The sequence below is a fragment of the Erpetoichthys calabaricus genome, chromosome 15 (assembly GCF_900747795.2).
Source record: "Erpetoichthys calabaricus chromosome 15, fErpCal1.3, whole genome shotgun sequence".
NCBI classification, from domain to species: Eukaryota; Metazoa; Chordata; class Cladistia; order Polypteriformes; family Polypteridae; genus Erpetoichthys; species Erpetoichthys calabaricus.
Genome location: NC_041408.2, coordinates 62,780,977 through 62,808,112, shown reverse-complemented (window position 1 = coordinate 62,808,112; position 27,136 = coordinate 62,780,977). Strand labels below are relative to the sequence as shown.

The 27,136-nt window shown below is 35.7% G+C and overlaps 1 protein-coding gene across 6 annotated transcripts in view; it reads left to right on the top strand.

Annotated features, from left to right (window-relative positions):
- LOC114666111 (protein quaking) overlaps positions 1-27,136 on the top strand; it is a 1,435,209-nt gene that overhangs the window by 293,744 nt on the left and 1,114,329 nt on the right. Inside the window, exons 5-8 of one of the 6 annotated variants that reach the window (XR_007933559.1) lie at positions 3,364-3,451; positions 4,480-4,779; positions 9,751-11,163; positions 16,046-19,848. Coding sequence is in view for 1 of the 6 variants with exons in the window: in XM_028820846.2 (XP_028676679.2) it covers positions 3,364-3,451; positions 4,480-4,779; positions 11,089-11,163; positions 16,046-16,062 (480 nt within the window). In the remaining 5 variants the exon portion in view is untranslated. Of the gene's footprint in view, positions 1-3,363; positions 3,452-4,479; positions 4,780-9,750; positions 12,731-12,774; positions 15,424-16,045; positions 19,849-27,136 lie in introns of those variants that run through there. The other 5 variants (XR_007933561.1, XR_007933558.1, XR_007933562.1 and 2 more) reach the window with 5 other exon arrangements.

Genomic DNA, 27,136 nt, shown 5'->3' with positions numbered 1-27,136 from the left:
CCCTTCGTTGTTTCTTTTTCCTTAATTAGCAGCCAAACAATAATGAGACACAAAGCAAGCCGCCACATGACTAGCTCACCTGTGCCCATCACACAATATCTGGAAATAAAGAAAGGTGAAGGTCTCAGATTGATCTCTCAGGTCTTGATTTCCAAAATCAACAGTTTTGGAAATGCCTGCTGTGGCTGAATGAGAGCAGCAACAAACCATGGAATTAAATAATGAGTTTAACTAACAGCAAGAATTGGATTCTTATTAAGAAACTGGTTGGAGTGAAATTGGTTGGTATCTGAAGCCCCAATTTAGCTGGTCAACAGTTGGCTTGTTTTTGTTTGGCTGCCATTTAATGAAGAAAAGATTCAATTCAGAGGACTTAATCCTTAAAACAGGGCTATTAAAATGAAGGAAAAAGAAGTTAGTTAGCAGTGAATAGTGGTCACTGATTAGGAAAAAGGTTAGGAATGAAAACCTGCAGCCACTGCGGCCCTCCAGGACCGGAGTTCAACACCCATGATTAGTGGTTCCCAAACTTAGTCCTGGGGACCCCATATGGCTGTAGGTTTTTGTTCCAGCCAGATTCACAATCACTAATAATATCTGATAATACTTGATCTCATTTAATTAGCTCGTCTTTTTCTGTTTTCTTATTATACATTCAGAAAAGCAAAGCAGTGTAATTTTTACTTGTATAAGGATTTTAAAATATTTCTATTTCTGCTATAGGTTCAATTGTCTAATTTTCGTTTGTTGTTTTTATTATTTTCCTTTTTTTTGTTAGTATTCTCCCTTCATTGTATCGTAACAATGATAATTAACAACAAGCAGGTCAGTCATCTGGGAAAATGACACTGAATGAGGAAAGGCTGCAGATATTTCAGCATCAGACCCACTAATGTGCTTATTAGTAAATAACAGATTAAATAAACAGGACACCTGGAAAATAATGAAAATACTGTTAAAGAGTAAAAAAAAAAAAAAAAAAACACTTAATTATTCCCATGTCAATGCTAGCATTGACTCCAAAACAGAGAAACTGGGAAATAACATCTTACTGACTTAGACAAGGAGTCCAATTAAAAATAGAAGTTGGTTGAAACAAAAACCTGGAGCCACAGTGGGTCTCCACAAACGTGTTTGGGAACCACTGCATAAGCTATTGAAAAATCTTGAAATATGTCAGGCCTAAAGACATGTTGGTATAGAGAATTATTGCACGTTGTGAGCATTGTTAAAATCACAGATTAATATTATTTTTTTATGGATGTAGATATAAACCTTGTGTCAGTTCAGTTCCTAGTACATAAGTTGTCCAGAAGACCCATGCCCACTTCATTCTGAACTGGTCCCATGGAGTATTTATTCAGTTGTTGTTGTATAATCATAAGAATAAAAAGTTTCCATACTGTCCTGCAGTATCAATCGTTTATTAATATGGTCTTACATTGGGCCTTAATACATTTACTGCTCTTGCCTTAGATGTGCCCATCGTCTTGTCCTATTCTATATTTTTAGGAGCATGCTGTAGTTATACATATTTCAGTTTTTATTACATAAACCCTCAAATGTCTGCCCTCAACACCCATGGTAGTACATTTATGAATATAATACATTTATTTATTTATGCAGAGGGTGCAAACCTATAAATATCTGGGAGTGCAGCTGGATGATAAATTGGACTGGACTGCCAATACTGATGCTCTGTGTAAGAAAGGACAGAGTTGACTATACTTCCTTAGAAGGCTGGCGTCCTTCAACATCTGCAAAAAGATGCTGCAGATGTTCTATCAGACAGTTGTGGCGAGCGCCCTCTTCTACGCAGTGGTGTGCTGGGGAAGCAGCATAAAGAAGAGGGACACCTCACGCCTGGACAAACTGGTGAGGAAGGCAGGCTCTATTGTAGGCACGGAGCTGGACAGTTTAACATCCGTGGCAGAGCAACGGGCACTGAGCAGGCTCCTGTCAATAATGGAGAATCCACTGCATCCACTGAACAGGATCATCTCCAGATAGAGGAGCAGCTTCAGCGACAGACTGCTGTCAATGTCCTGCTCCACTGACAGACTGAGATCGTTCCTCCCCCACACTATGCAACTCTTCAATTCCACCCGGGGGGGGTAAACGTTAAAATTATACAAATTATTGTCTGTCTGTATACCTGCATTGTTATCACTCCTTAATTTAATATTGTTCTTTATCAGTATGCTGCTGCTGGAGTATGTGAATTTCCCCTTGGGATTAATAAAGTGTGTCTGTCTGTCTGTCTGTCGCTAAGATATACCAGTACATATCAATGAAAGAAACAGTGCCTGTCTGTCCATTTAAAAAGATGGCATTTCATTGCTTGGTTTCTGTTCCACAGCACAAAATGATTCTACTGATTTGGCAAAGGAACACTGATTCTACTTTCGCTGGCTTAGAAGAGTAGGACATTTTTGCTCATCACCACTGTTAAGAATCATTAAAGATGAAACTGTTCAATTGTCATTTTAAGTGATAAGCTAAAGAAGTGCATTGCTTGATTAGATATTTTCGAAGAAGGCCCATAGCTTTGATTAACTTGGCAGCATTAAAAAGTGAGTGGTGTTTTCTGTTGTGACCCTTAGATAGCCTAAATTGTTTGTCTCTTTAGTTTAATACAAGGAGCAGAAACATATTTAAAATGATATTAAAGGTTTTCTTAAAATAAATTACTGCAAGAGTATTTATTTGGTTATTGAGTGTTTTTCAGTTTAGAATTGACATAAGGTACTTGTCAAACATGCAAGTAAGAAGAATTTCACATATGAGAACAAACGAAATTGATTGTGTTTCTAATAATTGCTATTGTAGCGGAACTATTTCTTTTACAAAAGCAGTTTATTTAATAGGAAACATATCTTGAGTACAAATAATGGCATTCCAGGTTCTTGGCTTCATCCAACTGTATATGTCTGGTCAAAATAATTTCTAATGTAAGACATTGTTTTGAAAAGCAAACATGTTTAAAATTTTCAAAAGTGGTCGACAAGCCTATCAGTATTTGAATTATTTTATGGTCTCAGTTGGAATGGACTAGCATTGGAATATAATTTTTATTTTATTGTACTTTTACAAAGTATTGCCATCTTCAAAATTATGAATACATGTACTATTATAGCTATGTAATACAATTTTCAGATTATCTTTTAATTTTAGTACATCATAACTGTAATTAAGTATTCCTGTTTACATGAGAAGACTGAAGCAGTTTATTGCTTTCTTTTTTTGGCATTATAAAGCATGCATCATCTTATCACTTTGTTTCCCAGTATACTGAGTTACATATTCAGAAATGTTATTGTCTTACTTTGATTTTGGAATTCTGTACTGTGTTTTGTTTTGTAGGCAGAAGGTGAAGATAGCCTTAAAAAAATGCAACTGATGGAACTAGCAATTCTTAACGGCACATATAGAGATGCAAACATCAAATCACGTAAGTCAAAATTATTTTTATTGTAAAATTCCCATTCTGTAAAATTATGTGAAGTATTGGTGCTAAGTGTCCATTATCTAAATGAAATTATTTTAAAAGTCTTGTACTTGCTATGTAAATTTTTTTATTTCTTTTGTGGATATTTTGTAGTATTGTCTTTGAAGAGCAGCAAAAAGTTAGTCATTTTGCACATTTTATTAAAACTAGTTTTGTTTTCGTGTCTATACAGTCAGCTGTCAAATGATGCAGTTTATAACATTGGGAGGTATTATTGACTCTAGCTAAAAAAAACTGCAAGTCAAAATATGACTTTATTTATTATGTATTTACAAAAGTTGTTTGTATATGTTCAAAACGCAAATATCTCAAGGTGTACTATTCTGTAGTATTAGCCATGAAATAGTAAGTTGTTGTTGGCAGTGTTTTATTATAATTATAATACTTTTACATTTGTAATACATCTGGCAATGTTCAATTCTTTCATCATAAATTTGTATCACACATTGTGGACAATATTAAAAAGTATATATTGTGTACATCACACTCTGGAGTTTAACGTTATAAAGAATGCAACCCTTTTGCATGAGGAGCATTGTACTTAGTTCTTAGCAGAACAGATTGTAGCTGCTGAATTCATCTATTTGATCATTACTTGCTATAACATTTAGTTGTGGTGAACCTGTTAACAGTTTTAATCCTTCTGTAGCTTTATTTAAAGAATTTTTATTAAAGGTTCTTTTCAATTTTTTTTAAGTGCACCTTTATCAGTAAATGCTATATTAGTTTAGTCTGAATAAATTCAGATTTTATGCATTTGTGTTTTATTGACTAATGAGAGTGTTTTCTATTCAATAATTACAGTAATTTTAGCACGTGGCATGTTCAATATACAATACTAATCTTTTTTTCTTTTTTCTCCCCCCTTTCCCCCTATATCCCTCTTATCTCTTCTTTTTCTTCCCCCTGTTTTCATAACTTCACATACTTCTGCCTCTGATCTCTCCTCTTGGGTGTGTTGCTTACTGTAGCTGCCCTTGCCTTTTCTCTTGCAGCAACGGCTCAGGCTCCCCGGATTATTACAGGGCCAACACCAGTTCTCCCGCCTGCTGCCCTGCGGACCCCCACACCAGCTGGCCCTACCATAATGCCTTTGATTAGACAAATTCAGACAGCTGCTGTCATGCCAAATGGAACCCCCCACCCTACTGCCACAATTGTGCCTCCTGCACCGGAGGCAGGTTTAATCTACACACCCTATGAATACCCGTATACACTGGCACCAGCTACATCCATCCTGGAGTACCCAATTGAACCTAGTGGAGTGTTAGGTAAGCATCTCCACTTTTAACTAGGCCAGTTCTTCATGATTAGAGGTCTTCCCATATATTTCTTCTTAGGAAGTTAATATTTTTAAAATGTACAGTATCTCACTCTTTGTTATAGAATTTTTTTTATTAAAGAAACATTTTTTGCAGTTAATATTTCTAAAAAAGATATGTTCTGAGAAGCAAATATGTACGATGTTTTGACAGTGATGTTATTGAGAAGCAAATATTTCAGTCAATATTATTTCTCTGCAGTTTATATTGAAATGCAGCTTTGAAAATATTTTATTTATATTGTATTAAAAGTGTAATAATTGTTTGCATTGAATATGTTTCATGATAAGCATATCTTTTAACCTTTTCAATTTGACCATCCATCCATTCCAAATTTAAGATGTTCTGCAGCATATCAGTGAAAAGCCAATAACAGATAACGTTCACACTAGTCAATGTTGCAGTGTCGTATTGGCTGTACCCTATGTTGGTAGGAAGTGGCATTCCTTTCTTTTTAGTTTGTTAAATTTGAATTAAAACATGAATACACTAAAAATACAACAGTAGCTGAGATGAAAAATAAATTCCATTTATTCATTATTTCATGAACATAGCGATAGTTGTGTTCTTCAGATGTTTGGCAGTGGAAAAACTGTCCAAAGTGTTAGAGGAACACCAATTACTACTTTTACAACTCCCTTTTAAGATTGTATGCAACTGATGTCACCCCCTCCCAAATGTCAAATGTTTTTCTTGTCTTTACTTGTACTTTATATACAAATAGGTTTTATTGAATTTGGTCAAAAGCCCTAAAGTACACAAAGTTGTAGAGTGGCATATTCATATTTATTAAATAGGGACTGAGTTGTCTGCTATTGCATACCTGCTTACTTCAGAAACTGCGAACAATTGTGAATTAACCAGAAACTCCACATAGATTCCGAGCTGGTGGGTAGCACAGAGCTATAATCGGCGAGTATATATTTTTAAATAATATCACAGATGTCTTTTGAAATAAATTTGCACAGACCTGGTTTCTAAAATGCCACGTAAACCCTTACAGTAATCCCTCCTCCATCGCGGGGGTTGCGTTCCAGAACCCCCCGCGAAAGGTGAAAATCCGCGAAGTAGAAACCATATGTTTATATGGTTATTTTTATATTGTCATGCTTGGGTCACAGATTTGCACAGAAACACAGGAAGTTGTACAGAGACAGGAACTTTATTCAAACACTGCAAACAAACATTTGTCTCTTTTTCAAAAGTTTAAACTGTGCTCCATGACAAGACAGAGATGACAGTTCCGTCTCACAATTAAAAGAATGCAAACATATCTTCCTCTTCAAAGGAGTGCGCATCAGGAGCAGATAATGTCAGAGAGAGAGAGAGAAAAGCAAACAAATCAATAGGGCTGTTTGGCTTTTAAGTATGCGAAGCACCACGGCACAAAGCTGTTGAAGGCGGCAGCTCACACCCCCTCCGTCAGGAGCAGAGAAAGAGAGAGACAGATAAAAACAAACAATCAAAAATCAATGCGTGCCCTTCGTGCTTTTAAGTATGTGAAGTACCGTGCAGCATGTCGCTTCATGAAGCAGCTGCACAGAAGGGAGCAATGTGAAGATAATCTTTCAGCATTTTTAGACGAGCGTCCGTATCGTCTAGGTGTGCGAACAGCCCCCCTGCTCAATCCCCCTACGTCAGGATCAGAGAACGTCAGCGCGAGAGAGAGAAAAGTAAGTTGGGTAGCTTCTCAGCCATCTGCCAATAGCGTCCCTTGTATGAAATCAACTGGGCAAACCAACTGAGGAAGCATGTACCAGAAATTAAAAGACCCATTGTCTGCAGAAATCCACGAACCAGCAAAAAATCCGTGATATATATTTAAATATGCTTACATATAAAATCTGCGATAGAGTGAAGCCGCGAAAGGCGAAGCGCGGTATAGCGAGGGATTACTGTATTCCAGTTAGAGATATTTGGCTTTTATGGCCACTGAGAAACTTGGTAAACAGTGGTAGATTTCTCCACAAAATAACCAGATTATGTGGCCTTGTAAACCCTTAACCAGTTATTGTAAAGGATTTTGTAGACTGCGCATATCCATTACACTCTGTCAGCCTGCATGTATTTGCTTCACACACGGTTTCAGCAGCCTCATGTAGAAGCTTCCACAAAATACGTTTCCAGAGGCAAATGTTTGGTCTGCTGTATTATTCCTGCTCCTGACTGAATTAATCTGTCTGAGTATTTCAGAAATCGCTAAAAATATGTAGATGAGCTGAATATTCAGTGCTAAAACCTCAGTAACACAATCTCGAGAAGAGTAGGGTTACACAATTGAAAGTAATATGCATTTCATAGCCTGATTACTTTTTAAAGTAATGAGTACCCTAGTGCAATACTTTTTTTTTAAGTAAAAAAAAAAAAAATACCTGCGTTATTGTCATTCCAGCAGCACTGAGTATAAGGCAAGAAGCACACACACTGGGTCCTTTGCAGGGTTGCTGCAAGCAATCCAATAAAAGAAACCTAAAAATAAAGAGTTCCTTTGACTACACATTTTTATAAAACACAAGAAAATTATTACAGGCATCATGCTTATTTTCAGATTTACAGTGGCTGATGATGAAGCTTAAATCTTTTGTGTAGTTTAGTAATTTCGGAGAGTTTTGACAAAGGACAACTCCTTAAGATTACTTGCCCATGTAATGGCAAACTTCAAAGAAACCAAGTTTCTGCCTGAACCAGGTTATTCACTGTCTGTGTGTAGTTTGCATGTTCTTTCACGTTCAATTGAACTTCCTGCAGATACTGTGGTTTCCTTTATCAAAAGATGTGTTAGTTTAATAGACCGCTGTTTTAACTCACTGTGACTCTTAATTTGACAAAAATATTTTCTTATGATGGACTGTTTTTATATCTTCATTTGTTTATTTTGTGCCTGATGCTGCTAGAATAAGAAAAATTTGGTATGAAAACTAATGGTTGGATGGAAGTTGACTGAAAATAAATTTGACAATAAAAAATGTTTAAACCAATATTTTGTAAATATTGATTTGCCACTCTGCTATAGATAAACAATAAATTCCTCAGTAAAAGCTCAAAATTCATGTACATATTTCATGCTGGATTAATTTCTACAAAATGTGAGGCTTCTCAAAATTCTTATTTTAAAATCTACACAGTATATCATCACTGTCAAAACATTTGTTAATTTGCATAAAAATGATTGTACTTTATATAAACAGAGCAGCTACTTGCTATGCATAAATCTAATGGCATTTCGATACTGAGATCACAGCTGTTTAAAATGAATCCCACATAAATCAGTTATGAAGGCCCCACTTTTATATTCATAAACAGAATTTATCAGATGTTTAAACATTACCATATTGGAGTTGAGCACAATCAACGCTCGTCTGCTTCCAACAATGAAAACAGTAACTGTGAGGACATGTTCCATTGGCCATAATTGTCATTTTGTTCAGGACTCAGACTAGGAATATAAATACATGTGAAAGCAGTTTATGTAGCAGTAAATGTGAAAAATTAGTAATTGTAGTTTTGTTTCTGCGTATGTGTACAGTAATATAGATTATATATCTTTCTGCTCATACAGAGCTAAGTGAAGAATCATCAGATAATCAGATGCGTGTTTTTTTCCAAAATGCTAAGAATACATTGGTATAGCATTAATTTTTGAGCATCGTTTTTCTTTTCCCCATGATAAAAAATATTGTTTATTATTAAACATGTAAGAAATTATTAATATATTAATGTTATTTCTCTTCATTTGTAGATTGCAAAATTATATATTTAAACAAATATATTCAGGAAAAGAGCAGTTTTCAATATGCGTATAAATACACACATAAAAGAACACCAGCACGAATATGGAAACGCTTCTCTTGCTTTGTTTACACTACAACAATACAATGTGAAGATATATGATAGTAAATCATCTGTGTTGGTGCCACATTTCTAGATATGATAATATAATAAAAATATTGCACAAGAACAGAGAAAACAGTGTTATTTTTTTAAATAAACTGATTTTTAACAAGCTAAAATATAGCATGCAGTTAATCAATTTTAGCTATTAGGCAATAGTATTCTATAATTCCCAACACTAGATAGTGGAAGTATGTTTCAAAGTAGCAGCCCCCATGCTATAATAATATTATCTGTCTGTTAATAATAATAATTCATTACATTTATATAGCGCTTTTCTCAGTACTCAAGGCGTTATCCACACAGGGAGGAACTAGAAAGCGAACCCACAATCTTCCACAGTCTCCTTACTACAAAGCAGCAGCACTACCACTGCGCCACCTTTGCTTTCCTTTCTCTAGACCTTTATTGTCCTGCCCCTTTATTCCTTACAAGTTGCTCCCTCACCACAGCCAATTTTAATTAGACTGGACCAGTTTAAAAATGGATAGATGGGTGAATTTTTTTATAGGTGTGCATACATAGGTGAATCGTCACATTCTAAACTGTAATAATGCACAAGTATTTACTGTGTAAAACATGTTTATTTCCTGAGATCCAAAGTACACTAACATCATTGTCTCTGAATTTCTACACTCAATCCGGATTAAGGTTTAACCCGTATCTTTGACCTGTGCATAGTGTACATCAATGTTATATGATTCCGTTTGCCCTTTTTTGTATATAAAAGTATTTCATCAGTCTTAGTTCTTGCTTCAGTCAATGCAGTTGTTCACATCAAACATTCATCAAATATTTTGAGAAATGCTTAAAAGCAGCAGGTGTTTCCTTTATTGTTCTCACCAACCTAGAAATGCCATTAGTATAGATGTAACACAATTTCAGTGAGTTGTGTCGATTGTTCTGCTCTAGTTTCTTAATTATGTAAAGACTGCATTGTATTATGAACATTGGGTTATAGAAATGTTCTGTATCCTGAGGAAGGCCTTATCTCTTAATGCTGTGTTCTTTCTTGTGTAACCTATACAGCTTCCTCAAAGGCTGAAGAGCTGCCACTGTACTTTGGGTTCCATACCTGTCACATTCCTGTCACACTCCACCGAGGAGAATCCTCCTCCTCCAGAGTTTCCTTTTAAAGAATGGGGCTGTTCACCACACTTAAACAATCCAAACTTTGCACTGTAGGGTAACTGTGAGGAGCTGCCAGCTTCAGTCTAACACCATGATGCATCTGCATCATTGAAGTTGTTCAATGAATGTTTACAAAAATGGCCACTTTAAGATCGCCCAAAGCCTTAAAAGCATTCTTTTTGAAAGGTTTTCTGCATGTAATTGTAAAAGCATCACAAGGCTCTGAGCTAAATGACAGCACAATCTCCTGGATGATAGAAACTACAGTGGATGAGGTTTTAATTCACTCGGGGATCTTTTTTTGCTTTGGGTTAAACATGTGGACAAGTTGCATGTTGCTTCAAAGAGGATGGACCACTCCAGAGACTAATTTACATTCCCTTCCTTTATTCTTTAGGTATGGCTTTCCCAACGAAAGGCTAAGCATTCAAGAACGGTCTTACTGAATCCTCATCAGATCTGAGTTAACAAATGTTTAGTTTCACAGCTGCCTTGAAATTTTCAAGCTATGGCCTAGCAGTCAGTCAAACACTTGCACTTAATTCTTTTGTCATAGGATTACTACTGAATCTTACACTGGCAATATATTTTGCAAGAGAAAAAAAATATATATATATATATATATGCAATAAAATGCAGTGCCTAGTATTTCACTGATTGCTAAGTATGTTATAAGTAAATAAATACAGTGTTGCTTTACTAATCACCTAATACACAGCACATTATCCTTATTGGCTTATAACATCAATTTCATGTTGTGGTCTAAGGAAACTTATACAAAAAAAATTGAGAGAGATGGAGAATTTCAGGTCCCAGACCTATTTTGGACAGTAATCAGTGTTATATTTGTATTTAATTTTAAACATAACTGGAATTCTGCATCTTGTCCAGATGCATGTCATTGATTATGTGAGTAGTAAAGCTTATATACTGTATGCTTTGGTCTAATCAGCATCTTTCATATTGTACCTCTGAATAGAAAACTTCATGGATCTGACAGGTTAAGGCAATGCTTTTTCTCTAAAGTGAATGCTACTGTTCTGTTATAAACCACATAGATTTAATCATATAAACTATTGTGCCTTAACTTGTTTCACCTTTAAACTGCTTACTTTTGTAGCTATTGTTAATTGTAAAGGTAATTTTGATAAACCTACTGTATTTAATGAACTGTTAATGGACCATTTCTAAGTTGAAATATCTAACCTTGTTTTGGTAATGTTGCAATCTAACCAGGTGCGGTGGCTACTAAAGTACGAAGGCACGATATGCGGGTCCATCCTTACCAAAGGATTGTGACCGCAGACCGAGGTTAGTTTAGTTATGGTGTTCCTGTTTTTGAAAATAAAAATGATGTCATTCATTGATACACTTTGCAACACTATATCTAGCCCATTCCTTTTATTTTGTATTCATTTAAATTCTCTTGTTAATGAATCTGTGGCCATTTTTTTTATTTTTGTCCATTATTTTGATGACTTTGTGATCTGCGTGTTGTTAATGAAAAATAATGGATACCTGATTCAGTTTCCCCACTGCGTTATAAACAGACTCATTTCGAAAATGGTCAGTTGCCTCTGTTATTACTCAATTTCATTTAAGACAAATCTTTATTGTAAAGTCCCGTGTTGTAAAGACATGATTTTTTTTTACATTGTTTTCTGTAACATTATGTATAGGATAGTTTATTGTATGGAAAAGGTTGAACAATTTAAATATAACCTCAGAGAAGAAAAAGTACTTTTCTACTTTTTGTGTAGCATTCATTACAAGCTTTCCGGTATTTTTATATACATGCATATTTGTGATTACATTTAAAATGATAGTTTTACTGAAAATGTATGACATGAATGGAATTGTGAAAAACAGACTTTCTGCTAGTGCCTTAGTAACATCTATTGGAATATCTACATCGATTTTAAAGACCACAAACTGTTCTCTTTCGAGGTACGTAGGGTTTTATTATATCACAACATAAGAAAAGGGAATAACTCTGCTGAAGATTTACCGATACCTTTTTCAGTTGGGGAACTGAAACAATACAGACAATTTAGCAACCACAGGAAAAATGCTTATGTCTTATCAGATTGGTGTTGCAAACAGTTTTAAGGGCTTTTTTATTGGAACTGTTTGTGTAAAACAAAAATGATAAATGTCATCAATTCTAGACAGGTGAAAAAAGGTGAAGATTTAGTTTCCTGGTAATGTTAAAACAAGATTGGCTTCTTTTTAAAATTGTGAAACTTTAATAGTTATTCCCTTTTTACTTTATTTTTGTTGCTCTTTTTTATTATCATTTTAAAGCACGCTGTGGCATTATTTTAAATTATGGGCAGAACTAAAGACTATAATAAATAAGGCAGCTGCTTTGGTTAAATATGTGTTTTTAAAAAATAACTGAAAAACCATTTACAGTAGCTGGATCTTGTTTTCTATTGACCTGGAACTAAATCTTTATTATTATACACCTACAGTGCTTTTATGAGTGTTGTCATCTGTTTTTCCCTAAGACCCACTCGTAAACCTTTAGGAAAGAGGTCCTAATTCAGATTTATGATCATTATTCACATATTACTTTTATATGTCTTTATACAGTAACATTAATTATATCAGTTGATTTCATGTATGTATACTTTACACTAATGTTAGGACCCATTTATTTAATAAGAGAGAACCGTGGCCTTGTTTTTAATTATGAAGAGCAATATTAAAGTTTTACCATTATTTTGTGCATATTAATGTATGAAATTTTGGTTAAAGTGCACTTTACATTTTAATAAATTTTTAAAATCAATCCTTTTAATTATACAATTAGGTGTTTCATATAGAAGGTATATTACATCTATGATTTCCAAGTTGTATTCTTGTATATAAAAAAGTACTTTTCATTCCTCTTGAACAGTATTAAGATTTGTTTTTCAGTAAGCTTTGTACAATATGTGCACAATGTCAGAGACTCCACTGTATAAAAAGTCCTCTGAAAACTGAAAAAACCAAGCCCTAGTCAAGTGCTGCTTTTCCACATTATCTTCAGACTGCTGCAGACATTTGTTCAGCGATGAAGTATGGCATCCATCCAAGTTAAACAAAATCATCTGTTTAAAGTGGGTGGTCATGTTACCATATAGATGTTTTTATATTTCTGCCCACTTATTGAATTTCATTAAGTAATATAAGAAGAGTTAAGGGCCATGAAATGGTAAGTCTAGCTATCTCACAGCTTGAGAAACCTGGGTTCAATTCCAACCTAATTTCTGTCTGTGAGAAAGTTTAACATTTTCTTTTATCTTAGAGGGTTTCTTCACCACTCTAAACTCTTGTTTCTCCTCCACCCAAACAATGTTAATTTGTTACTCTAAATCAGCCTTTTGGAGTAATTCTGTAATTGCTCATTTACAGTATATGTCCTAAAGTGAATTAGCTATCTGTGTTAATTTGATTAATTCTACAAGGTCTCCACAAAACTATATAGTGGGAAAAACAGTTTAAGAATTATCATCGATGGATGGACAACAGTTATCTAAGGAACTTACTTTATTAGTATAACTGAATGATCTGACTCTTTTGTATCATTCAGAATCTTATGTGTTTTATGTTTTCAAAAATTATGAAGCAGCTTTTGTAAATGCAGAAGGCAAGACTTTTTTTAACATTATGTATTGTTTTAATTCCAAACAAATGTGGTTTAGAAATAGCTCATGCATAATCCATGTTTACATGTGTTTCATATATTTGTCCTTAAAAAAAGGCAGGCCATTGATAGATGCTATCAGTCACTTCTTCAGCCAGATGATATTTTCCCCACCTTCCTCTTTGTATAGTCAGTAAACAAACCGCAAAAAGTTAAAACTGAGTTCTATGGATTTGTAAATTAATATCTGTTTAAATTAAGATCTTGTCATTCTTAAATGTTATTTTATTTCTTTGACTTTAAATCTAAAAATGTACACATTTTGGTTGAAAGTGTTCTCTAAAGGTTTACCATATTGGGTCGAAGGGAATAACAGCCAATGGTATTTTAAAATATATTTAAATACAACTTTTAGAAGGCTTTTTTTTTTCTTTTTTCTTTTTTTGGTGCATTCCTTGGAACTTTGCAAGCGTGCTGATAGAAATAATAGGAAATAAATAAATTCAAAGTACTCATTTATGAAACTTTACTTATTACTGAGAATTTGCAATTGGTGAATGTTTCGCAAGGGAAATAATTCTGTATGACTAAGAAGACAAAACCTCAATACAGTATGTCGTCAAACAAAACTAAGTTTAATATCTATAACGGACAGACTGACAAAATTAATTCTCAAAACTGTTTATGAATTTGCACAATTGTTAAACCTGTGTGTATTAAAGAAATACCTGTAACTAGGTAAATAATACCTCACAGGTGTATTACTCATGTGATTAAGGCAAACTGAACTCCATTGTCTCCAATAGGCCGCAGTTTTGACACATTGATATCTGAGTAGAAAAATATATACTTGGTGTTTTTTTTTTTTTTATAATTGTCCAAACGTTTAGGCTTTCAAAGGTTAAAAATAAACCATAAATTAAGCTATATACTCCACAGTAAATATGGTGCTTCAAGAGTATTTGGATTTGTAAAATGTACTGTGGAACTATTTTTTTTAATGAATTCATTTATTAATGTTTACCTGATCTATCAACCTTTCAGCATATAACAGTTGATTTTTGGTGAAAAAAGACTTTAAATGGATACCATTTTAGCGGCCTATTTAAGGCACTAAACGTTCACTCATTGTTTCACCTACTGGATTTCTTGTTACATTAAACGGCACAAATATGACTTTGCACTGAAAAAGCCCTTTCATCACCTCTGCCTCCGTCAAACTGGCAACAGATAAATGTAAATGAAACATCATTAACAAAAAGTGAAAAAAGTCTTAACTGCAAAGTGGACCAAGTCGCATAAGGGATGATGGGTAAAAAATATTAGACAAGATCATTTATTGACTGATGGAAAAAAAAAAAAAAAAACTTTCCACTTGAGAAGTTTGTTGTATTTGTTGTGTATTTTTTGTTTTTAATTTTTTTGTTTTCTTGCATTTCATTTTCTTTTTGTTGTTATTGAAAAGAAAATAGTATTTACAGGTTGCTTCTTAAAGAAAAAAGTATAAAGCAGAAATGTAAATGAAATGTCAAATTCTATTGTATTTGCAAAGTAATAGCATTGAAAATTCAAGAGGGCTATTTGTAGTTACAAAAATATGCATATAGCATCATTTAGAATTTTCTTCTATTTTTGGATGTTCCTTAGTGCTTTATATAAAGAAATTAGACTATATAAATGGCAGGACTTTACAGTGTTTATATGCAAATGCATTTTTATATAAAAATACGTCCTGTAAGTGTATTATAGTATATGCAGCAAGGGATGCCTTTAGCCAAAGCTGTATACTTGGCTTTCTCTGGGCTCCTATACTGATGCCTTCTCTGCTAGATATTTTATTTAGTTTTGCTTTGTATCATGAGGCCAAGATTTTCATGTTGTTGTAAATAGAGTAAAACGAAATGAAAGGCAATAAAAGTTTTATTGAACAAAACAGAAAACTTGTTCGCCCCGTACATTTCTGTTGTTTGAAAGTGGTCGCCTTGAACCTTTGATCTCTTCAAAATTCATTTCTTTTAACAAATGATGATTAATAATCACCTGCATCATTTCTACTAGTTGCTTTACTGCTTGCGTTTTAGTAAAATACTAATGCTTAATAGCAGTCAGATACCAGTAATGCTGCCCTGACTGTTCAAATTCAGTTTTAAACAAATTGCATTCATTCATTCATTCATTCATTCATTCTCTGTTCAGTAATTCATTGACTGCTACTAACCATTGGTTATATTAGTTGAAGATTTTTGCTTTTTTATTTTATTTTTTCTTCTTTTTTGTTTTCTGTGGATGTGGGCTCTTCATGTTTCAAATCATGATACCTAGTTGTCATGATTTTCTTTGCACTTTGTAGTTGATGTCAGTCAGTGTGTCAGAATTAAACGTTTGTTTTATTAGTTATGATTAGTTTTTCATGTAGTCATCCAGCTGTCACTAGCTGAAACTAATCTCTTCTCTATGTTTTGTTTTTTTTTCTTTTTTCCTTTATTTCTTTCTTTCTTTTTTTGTTTTGTTTTTGTTTTTCTTTCTTTTTTTTTTTTTTTGTTCTGTTTTCTAACCACCCAGCCGCCACCGGCAACTAACCTATGACCTTCTGACCTCTGAATTCTTCACCCAATGATGACCTGACCATTGCCTGCCTGCTGATCAGTTAACTGGTAAAATGCCTTTGCTTGTCTGTCTTCAGTGCAGCGAGCGGAGGCGCTGGCCCTTCGTCTTATCACCTAACAATGAACATAAAAGATGATTGCACACATGAGGGGGAAAAAAAAGAACAAAGTACAACTTTTCAACATTTTTTTCTGGTTGGGTGAAAATGATTTTAGACCATGCACTGAATAGTAGAAAAGCAATAAGGTCCAAATCATCCATCAGCACTGCTAAATATATTGCGGCCAGCCCCAAACTTCATTTTTCAGAAACCTTTTGAAGAACGGGAGCCAGCAGTCTTTTTCAATAACCCACTCTCTCAAAGGCAGTTACTGTGAGACTTCTCTGAAACACTTGAGCTATACTTGTGAATTTGAAAAGCTCTGAATGTAACGTGTCGTAATGATGCATTATGCATGAACCTTTTACACAGTAATTCCAATGGAGGATATCTCTCTTCAGTATTGACCTGAACTTACTGACAGTCATAGGTATTAGCAAAAATTAATAGACAGCAGCTGGACACTGCTGCTGCATTGTCATTTTGGAATGTCATTTTCTAGCAGTAAGAGTAACGTAGCTTTAAAACATGAGGGTAAAGGTACATGCATCATGTGTCCCTATTACTGGGTCAATTTGTTCAATCTTTTTTTTTTTTTAGAAAAGAAAACTTCCTTGTATAGATTTGATTTCTTTAAGGATGTAAAAGCCATGCTTGCCTATTTGCTGTACACATGTATTGAAATTGTAGATAAATGTATTGAGTTGAGAAAACAAAAAAATGAAGAAAAAAAAGTGGACACTTTTCCTATACAAGGGTGCTGGTGAAGAAAAAAAGATATAAATATATTTTTCAAAACATGTAGCCTTTTATACTTTCAACTAAGTATTATAATGAACAAACAAAAATTGAACAAAGAAACCCTTTATTTCATTAAAATGTTGCTTTTTTCATAAATGGGGAGATAACAGAAGACCAAAACCGCCTTTTTTTTTCTTTTTCCTGTTAAGAATCAGAATATGTCTAAAGAATGAAAAGTGCCTTATTTTATCCATGTTCATCGAGTCTGAAAATCTCGTAAAGTGTTTTTCTATTCAAATACCAGATTAAAACTTTTTATTTCATACTTTCACTGTGTAGTTTTACAGAAGCATTGAGGTAATAAAAATGAGCCTACAGCAATGATGCCTGCTTATTGCCATGATGTGGCGCCATATGTCTTGCCCAAAATGCATACCGAGAGGCATTGGATAGCTCTGCCTCTTCTGCCCTTTAACCTTAGTAGAAGACATCCATCAAATGTTGTGGCTAACAAAAACTGAATGTGTTCAAATATCATCATTTGATTTTGTTTTTCCAAGTTAGCTGTGATTAAAAAAGAATTCTGAATTTGAAGGACAGTTGGAAGTGACAACAAGGGGTTAAATTAAAATACCTGCCTGACTGATATTTCCCAATCCCTATGGGATGTAATGGTGAAAAGATACCTTCACTATTAGAAGCCTTCATTTTAATTGATACCTCTGTGCAGTGGGGGGTTCTGGTTTTGGTATTTGGGATGGAGTATAAATGTATATAGTTAACAAACTGTAGCTTTGCTTATTTTTGGTTCAGGCATTTATTTTTATTGAAAGCTTTGACTCTTCTGAAAATGTCCTACAACTTAAGGCAAAGTTTTTCAAACCATGTAGTGCTTATGAGTTAAGAAAGATGCCAGAATTGGTAAGGTGAGTCTTCGGGCCAATGGCCTAACTAAATCTGAATAGTAAATATTCAGATTGCAAAGCATCAGGTAGTTCATCATAACATCTTTCTCTTCAGAGTTATGTGTGCATTCAAGGTGCATTAGTACACTACATGCCAGAGATCCTTTCAGGACTGATCTCAGGAGAACCAGTAAGATGGTACTTGGCTCTTCTTAAAGTGTAGGTCTGCTCAAAAGTAGACACAACACATGTGCTTTATCCCAGATTATTTTGATTTGTGTTACTTTCATTAGTCTTTGTTGCTTGCCTCTTTTTAGGCTTCTGTTTTTGGCCTAAAATTTCACTGGACAATATAATTAATGCATATTGTTTGGTCTGGATATACTTGGGTTAGTCTGACTATAAAATAGATTCTCACATTAAAGAAGCACTCGTTTGCACAAATGGGAAAAGATACCTGAAGCCCATGTGCTCCTTCAGTAAAAGAGGTGAAAATATCTTTTATGGTGCCTTTTAAGTTTTCACTTTATTTTGTTTGAATTGCATTACCATGTTAGTACAGAAAGAGAAGAAGTGTAGATTTTATAAGCCAGCATAGTTTTGGGACAGATAAAGGCCTTCTTGGTGTGAATGTTAAAAAAACAAGCTAATATAAAATGATTTGAAAGCCTTTGGAAGCAGAATGATTTACAAAGGCATAGAATTGTATTTTTGTTTTGCTATAGAGAAGAAAAGACAAGGCTAATGTGCAATCATTGATTCAATATCTCAAGTTCCAGAGCCTTTGTGCAGACTAGTTTTAAGGCTGGCATCTCTAGCTGCAGAATGGCAAGTGTCAGATGTGAAAGGCTCATTTTTTTCAGCTCATTCTTCTATCATTCACACTTGTTGAAGCTTCCACATTTAGGCCCCTTCCCCGAGAGGGCCAGCAGGCCAGTACTGTACAGATTCAAAAAGAATGGATACACAGCTACACAGTGTGTTTGTTCAGTGTCTTGTTTTTTTGAAATGTGCATTGATTTATTTACTATGCAAAAGACATCTGCGCCCACATGGTATACTCGGAGATGAAGATGGGGAGGACGGGGTTCACATCACTTCTTCTTTTTCTTTTCTTTTTATTCAATATTGCAGAACAGTGAATTCTATTAAGTTTGTCTTCCTGCTTGATTTCATTTTTAGTTAATTTAAATGTGAAAACTTTTTTATGCAGTGCCAAGTTTTGTTTTGTTTTGTTTTTTTTTTAATTATGAAGAGAGAGGAGTTTGATGTTGGGCATTGAGTAGAAAGAAAAATGTTATCTACAGTAGCATCATCTCAGATCCTGGAATATGAAGTAGAAACAATAGCAAATAGAATGTGAAAGTAAAATCAGCCGAGGTTATTGAAAGTATTAACAAAAAGAAAGGCAGGGAAGACAGAAGGTATTTTTTGTTGATGCTCTCATATCCCATAAGCATGACTACTTTAGACCCTAACTTTGCCATTTTTCAGTGTTATTGAGTTTGAGATTTTTTTATTATTATTAAATACATTACAGAATATGTTTTGGACAGTATTATGTATTTTATTTAGTGATAGTTTTTTCCTGTTTGTTTAACTTTATTAGATTCATCCTATGTAATTTTCATAACCAACTTATTGCCTAAAAAACCATGTAAGATAATGTATTTACAGCCATTGTTACAAGTTTATAATGTATTTTTCTATATTGTTTTATATGTATGTTATATATATAGATATATAACATTCAATGATTTTTCCTGATTTGAGAAAAAAAGATACCACAGTTTTGATAACAGACAAATATCTTTTTTTTGCAGTTTATTATTGGGAATGTTGTCTTTCTTGATCCCTATCCTTTTTTTCTTTGTTTAGCTACTGGATGACTTCATTAATCATTTAGAATTTATTTTATTTTACATTGCCTGCTTTTTAAGCCTTTTGGTTCTTTGCTACTTCTATTAACTCACAACATTATTTTAATAAATGTTACAATGCCAACCTACTAACTTTGGCCTAAGTCTGTTTTATTAACCATTCCATTTTCCATAAGAAAAATCTACCGAGGGTTTAGAGACTAGAAGGTGACTTTGTCATGTATGAGATTAACACTCAAGTGCAGACCTGAATGAATTCCTGTTTAGCCTTCATTGTCACACTTCTGGAGACACATGTTGAGATGTACTTTCCTACATTATATAGCTGTCCCATCCAGGCTTAGCCCTTGCATCTTGCTAAACTTTGCATACTAATTCTAAACTCTGGTTCCATTAACTCATAGCTCACAACACACCGCACACAAATCTCAAATTGTTTGCCAAAAATTTGGCAGAATCATTTCAAATAAACATTTAAGGATGGTTTTATATTGAATTGTGTTTTGGTCAGCTTTGGCTTGGGTATTAAGTTCCTAACAGCTTTAAAAGCATAACTGCATACCTTTCACAGTTATTACTAAATTGCTTATGTTCATTTACACTTAAACCTCTTTGTTTTCTTTATTAACAATTTAGTCTTTAATTGCACAGCTGCATTGCATAAACTGCCTATACCACAATGGAAAAACTACAAATGTCACACAGCTGTACATCCATCCAAGTGTCCGTCATCATTTCTTTGAAAAGAAAAAGTCCTTGAAAGTACTCAGTTAAGCAGCTGCCATGAAATAAAAAAAATGCTTTTTAAAATTCAATTATATCTGTAACCATTATCCATAGCTGGTTTGGATGAGGGTGATACAATTTACAAATCCTGCTGAAGTGGAAATATGGGCGCAAACAGAGAAACCTTGACACAAATACAGGAGGAACCTGCACAGTGGACACCTGGCCAGGACTCTGGATGTGTGAGGTGGCAGCACTGAGCACTGTGCCTCCCTAGAAACTTGTTAAATATTCTGTAAATGTCTTAAACAAAACCACGGCGTCTCCTTAGTTTATGGTGATATTTCCCTCATTGTAGTGAGCTGTTCACAAATACCTCCGTATTTATAATTATTCTGTTTTAATTAATAGATACTGTTGTCACCTAAGGATGAATGTCAAGTTAAGATAAAAATAAATACAATTTATTCAGTTCCAAATTATGGGAGATTGATGAAGAGTGGTTACCTGAGCTCTGCAATTTCCCTATGAGGCCTCCTCGACCAGTGGGTTACATTTTTCAGAGCTGCAATAGAGACATTTGCATTTCTTTGTATTACTTATCGCAGAGAAAAGGACTGTGGCATTTTTGTGCCTAAAGACATGTAGTTTAATAACATACATCCATTATTATTTTCATTTTGCTAACATCGAACAGCAAACTGAAAGCTAAAATCCAAAGAACTCTGAGAAATAATAATAATAACAGTTGCTAAATAGTGAAGTAGCAGTAAATCCATCCATCCATTATCCAACCCATTATATCCAAACTACAGGGTCACGGGGGTCTGCTGGAGCCAATCCCAGCCAACACAGGGCGCAAGGCAGGAAGCAAACACCGGGCAGGGCGCCAGCCCACCGCAGATAGCAGTAAATATATTTTTATAAGTATGATGATGACAAACTCCTTAAAAAGGAGAAGTTTTACAGTGAACACACATTAAGGCAGTGACATATATGGCATTAAATTGCTAAAGGTAAGGAAATTTGTATGTTGTTAAATATCTTTCAGACATTCTTTTGAAATGTCAAAGCCCAGGCTTCAATTACATTTTTTATTTGAATATCTACAGGGAACTTGTGAGTGTAAAGCTTTGTTAAGCAATTGTTATGTAAAAAAAAAAAGACAGGCAGCTTTTGGGAAATCTTTGATGCTCTATTGTGAAAGCAGTTTTGGAAAAACTATATTTTAATTTTCTCAGTTCTGAAGAAACTTGAGAATGAAGGAGGTGGAATCAGTCGTTTGTAGTGGATGACCCAAGTGTTGTATACTGTATGCTCTGAGCTATCAGCTTAACAGGTAGGTAATAAAGGGGCTTCACTGTAATATTTTTAAAAGGACATTCAGTCTGTAAGGTGTCCCTTAAAAGTACTAGTTTCAGATGTTAAGAGCCCAGCAATTGCTAATTTCAGAATAAACACCACCTGCTGTAGCTGCTGAGCCTCTTGTGTGAAATTGCTTGCATGCAGTAACGATCTTTAGGTATTAAATCTGTTCATCTACCTCTTACCTTTCTCATTACATCCCTTCTAAGTGAGTACAACATAAATACACATTGCTCAAGGAGTAGATTGTAATTGAAGTAGCAATGTGATTTTGTTGAACACAAAACTAGAACACAAATAAAATGCGGCACTTCCACTGTCCAGCAAGCAGACAACAAAATGTACACAAGGACTTCCCGCTCCCTTCCCCTGACTATGTTTGCTGCCGAGTGGGGCTTCATGTGCTGCCCTGTAGTTTGTTGTGTGCCAGAGTGCATCTGCCAGTGTTTGTGAATTACATTTTCCATTTTAAGATCGCTCTTCTCCTAATATTGTGAAACCAATATCAAACCAGATTTGTTAAGTATAATGTGGACAGCGCACTTTGTATTGCAATCTCTGCTGCAGTGCAGATATTGGTGGTCCACCATCCACATGAATGTAGTAACAATGCATTTTGATAGTGATAGTGATGTGCCATCTTTGGAAATGCAGAATATACAGTGCATCCGGAAAGTATTCCCAGCACTTCATCACTTTTTCCACATTTTGTTATGTTACAGCCTTATTCCAAAATGGATTAAATTCATTTTTTTCCTCAGAATTCTACACACAACACCCCATAATGACAACGTGAAAAAAGTTTACTTGAGGTTTTTGCAAATTTATTAAAAATAAAAAAAAACGAGAAAGCACATGTACATAAGTATTCACAGCCTTTGCCATGAAGCTCAAAATTGAGCTCAGGTGCATCCTGTTTCCCCTGATCATCCTTGAGATGTTTCTGCAGCTTAATTGGAGTCCACCTGTGGTAAATTCAGTTGACTGGACATGATTTGGAAAGGCACACACCTGTCTATATAAGGTCCCACAGTTGACAGTTCATGTCAGAGCACAAACCAAGCATGAAGTCAAAGGAATTGTCTGTAGACCTCCGAGACAGGATTGTCTCGAGGCACAAATCTGGGGAAGGTTACAGAAAAATTTCTGCTGCTTTGAAGGTCCCAATGAGCACAGTGGCCTCCATCTTCCGTAAGTGGAAGAAGTTCGAAACCACCAGGACTCTTCCTAGAGCTGGCCGGCCATCTAAACTGAGCGATCAGGGGAGAAGGGCCTTAGTCAGGTAGGTGACCAAGAACCCGATGGTCACTCTGTCAGAGGTCCTCTGTGGAGAGTGGAGAACCTTCCAGAAGGACAACCATCTCTGCAGCAATCCACCAATCAGGCCTTTATAGTAGAGTGGCCAGACGGAAGCCACTCCTTAGTAAAAGGCACATGGCAGCCCGCCTGGAGTTTGCCAAAAGGAACCTGAAGGACTCTCCGACCATGAGAAAGAAAATTCTCTGGTCTGATGAGACAAAGATTGAACTCTTTGGTGTGAATGCCAGGCATCATGTTTGGAGGAAACCTGGCACCATCCCTACAGTGAAGCATGGTGGTGGCAGCATCATGCTGTGGGGATGTTTTTCAGTGGCAGGAACTGGGAGCGTAGTCAGGATAAAAGGGAAAGATGACTGCAGCAATGTACAGAGACATCCTGGATGAAAACCTGCTCCAGAGCGCTCTTGACCTCAGACTGGGGTGACGGTTCATCTTTCAGCAGGACAACGACCCTAAGCACACAGCCAAGATATCAAAGGAGTGGCTTCAGGACAACTCTGTGAATGTCATTGAGTGGCCCAGCCAGAGCCCAGACTTGAATCTGATTGAACATCTCTGGAGAGATCTTAAAATGGCTGTGCACCGACGCTTCCCATCCAACCTGATGGAGCTTGAGAGGTGCTGCAAAGAGGAATGGGCGAAACTGGCCAAGGATAGGTGTGCCAAGCTTGTGGCATCATATTCAAAAAGACTTGAGGCTGTAATTGCTGCCAAAGGTGCATCGACAAAGTATTGAGCAAAGGCTGTGAATACTTATGTACATGTGATGTCTCAGTTTTTTTATATTTAATAAATTTGCAAAAACCTCAAGTAAACTTTTTTCACGTTGTCATTATGGGGTGTTGTGTGCAGAATTCTGAGGAAAAAAATGAATTTAATCCATTTTGGAATAAGGCCACAACATAACAAAATGTGGAAAAAGTGATGTGCTGTGAAAACTTTCCGGATGCACTGTATAAATATGAATTCAATTCTTCTAAAATCCCATAAAAAACCATTAAAAAACAAAAACTTGTGTATTGATGATCTTACTTATATATATATATATTGTATAGATAGATAGATACTGTAGATAGATACTTTATTAATCCCAAGGGGAAATTCACATACTCCAGCAGCACCTTACTGATACAAAAAACAATATATAATATATGATGGTACAAGCTGTACCATCACCGTATTTCCTCTTCATTGTCTGCCAAGTTTTGATTTTCTTTTCACAAAAAATGAAAAATTAATACAGTGGATCAAAGTGTCCCTGGGGTGTGAAGGGGCAGAATACACACAGCACATGTAATAAATTAAGTTGTGGGAGGGAGCCGTGGCTTGTGCCCCCCTCACAGCTTCTGAGTGTTCAGATCCCAGCCTGGCCACTGCCAGTGTGCTGCTTTGACTCCTCTCCTTGTGCCCATGAGGATTTTCCTCCCACATTCTCCACAGTTGTCTCCGAGTTTACTGCTGACTTGAACTTGGCTCTTAATGAACAGGTGTGTGTAGAAGTGCCATGTGATGGACTAGCCCCGTATTCAGGGTGGGCTCCTGCTTTGCACTAGGTGTTTGCTGGGATAGGCTCTGGAGTCTGAACTGGATTAAGCAGGTTTCATAACTGATGGATATTAAAGGAATTTAACCACATTTATGCATATGCAGCCAAAACAGCATTTCTTTCACATTAGTAGGTACAGTAATTCTAATAATTACTTTCTAAGTAAGTGTTGTCCTAAATATTCAAATAGGAGTAATGCCATTTCTGTCTTCTCTTTTAAGAGATCACAGTTTGGATCTTTAAGAAATTACATTTTATATTATTCTTATCACCTTCCATAATCCGTAATATAAAATGTAGATGCGTATTCTTGGGCAGGACGTGTCACCCTGTACTTGCCTGCACGGAGTTTCAAACCACAGTAATCTTCAGGTCAACTGTAGCCCTCGGTATGACCCTGAATAGATCATTCAATTAACACATTTTGAAATATACAAAGTTAAGACATACAAGTAAAAAAATAACATTAACTTCACAGCTAGAGATGAGTGAAATGATTCACACAAAACTGAATTCCCTCTGAAGCTCAATGTTTTGCTTGACAGAAAAATTTGTGAAACAAATTACGTTTTGCTTCGTGTGCAATATGCGCCACTGACACAAGAGGAAAGCATATACCCGATGCCTGTCATTTAGTATTTATATAAAGGTCTAGTGAGGAGAAAAAAAATCACTGGGCTCAGTTCCTATCTCGTATGGACAATTCATTGAGCTCTTGTTGTTTTCATACCTGTCAATTATCATTGCAGCCTCAAACATTCATCAGAGACAGAAATTAAACTCGAAGCTCTGTGGCGGGTTGCAGCATGCGACCCCATATCTATAGGAATCGAGAAACAGGGGTGCATGACTTGTGTGTTTTGGTGTGACTTTAGGTCAGAAATTTACTGCATGTCACATAACAAAAAGGACCCTCTGCAGAATAAATAAAACTGATGTGTGATTACCTGCGTTACACAGAAAAATAAAAAAACACGGGTAAACACAAACCTTAGTGAAGCAATACAGTATCGCTTGTCGTCTTCCCACAAAAACTTCAAAATCCCACAAATTCTTTTTTGTGAGTTTAACATTTCAGTTTTGCGAAACTGCCAGTGAAACAAATTTTGATGTTAGTTTCAGGTTACTGTGTGCGAATTGAAACTTCCCTGTGTCACTCATCATTAATGACCATTAAGGTAATTCAAAAAGCCTTACAAAGTTGGGAGCTGCCAGGATTACACATCTGTTTAGGAAATCTATCATGAATACAGTAATCCCACGCTATATCGCGCTTCGCCTTTCGCGGCTTCACTCTATCGCAGATTTTATACGTAAGCATATTTAAATGTATATCGCGGATTTTTTGCTGGTTCGCGGGTTTCTGAGGACAATGGGTCTTTTAATTTCTGGTACATGCTTCCTCAGTTGGTTTGCCCAGTTGATTTCATACAAGGGACGCTATTGGTAGATGGCTGAGAAGCTACCCAACTTACTTTTCTCTCTCTCTCTCTTGCGCTGACTTTCTCTGATCCTGACGTAGGGGGATTGAGCAGGGGGGCTGTTCGCACACCTAGACTATACAGACACTCGTCTAAAAATGCTGAAAGATTATCTTCACGTTGCTACTTTCTGTGCAGCTGCTTCCTGAAGCGACATGCTGCACGGTGCTTCGCATACTTAAAAGCTTGAAGGGCACGTATTGATTTTTGATTGTTTGTTTTTTATCTGTCTCTCTCTATCTCTCTCTCTTTCTCTGCTACTGACGGAGGGGGTGTCAGCTGCCGCCTTCAACAGCTTTGTGCCGCGGTGCTTCGCATACTTAAAAGCCAAACAGCCCTATTGATTTGTTTGCTTTTCTCTCTCTCTCTGACATTATCTGCTCCTGATGCGCACTCCTTTGAAGAGGAAGATATGTTTGCATTCTTTTAATTGTGAGACGGAACTGCCATCTCTGTCTTGTCATGGAGCACAGTTTAAACTTTTGAAAAAGAGACAAATGTTTGTTTGCAGTGTTTGAATAACGTTCCTGTCTCTGTACAACTTCCTGTGTTTCTGTGCAAATCTGTGACCCAAGCATGACAATATAAAAATAACCATATAAACAAATGGTTTCTACTTCACGGATTTTCACCTTTCGCGGGGGGTTCTGGAACGCAACCCCCGTGATGGAGGAGGGATTACTGTACAACTTAAAATGTTAGCTAGCTGCGTGTCGTCTTCAGGATAAAAAACAACCCAAAAACTCCCCAGCAGTTTTGCTATACTGGTGAACTTGTAGAGGCATCAGCTAACTCTTAAGAATTACCCCGGGCAGAGGTCGTGGACTCTCCTCTGAGGTCATGTCTTGTCCAAGATGGATGTGTGGTCGAGTGCAGCTGTGGCACAAACTGAGCGAGACATCCTGGAATCTGTCTCAGGCGAACGTATGGTAACTTGTTGTGTGAACGTACAACCTGCATGTACCATACAGCTGAGTTTGTC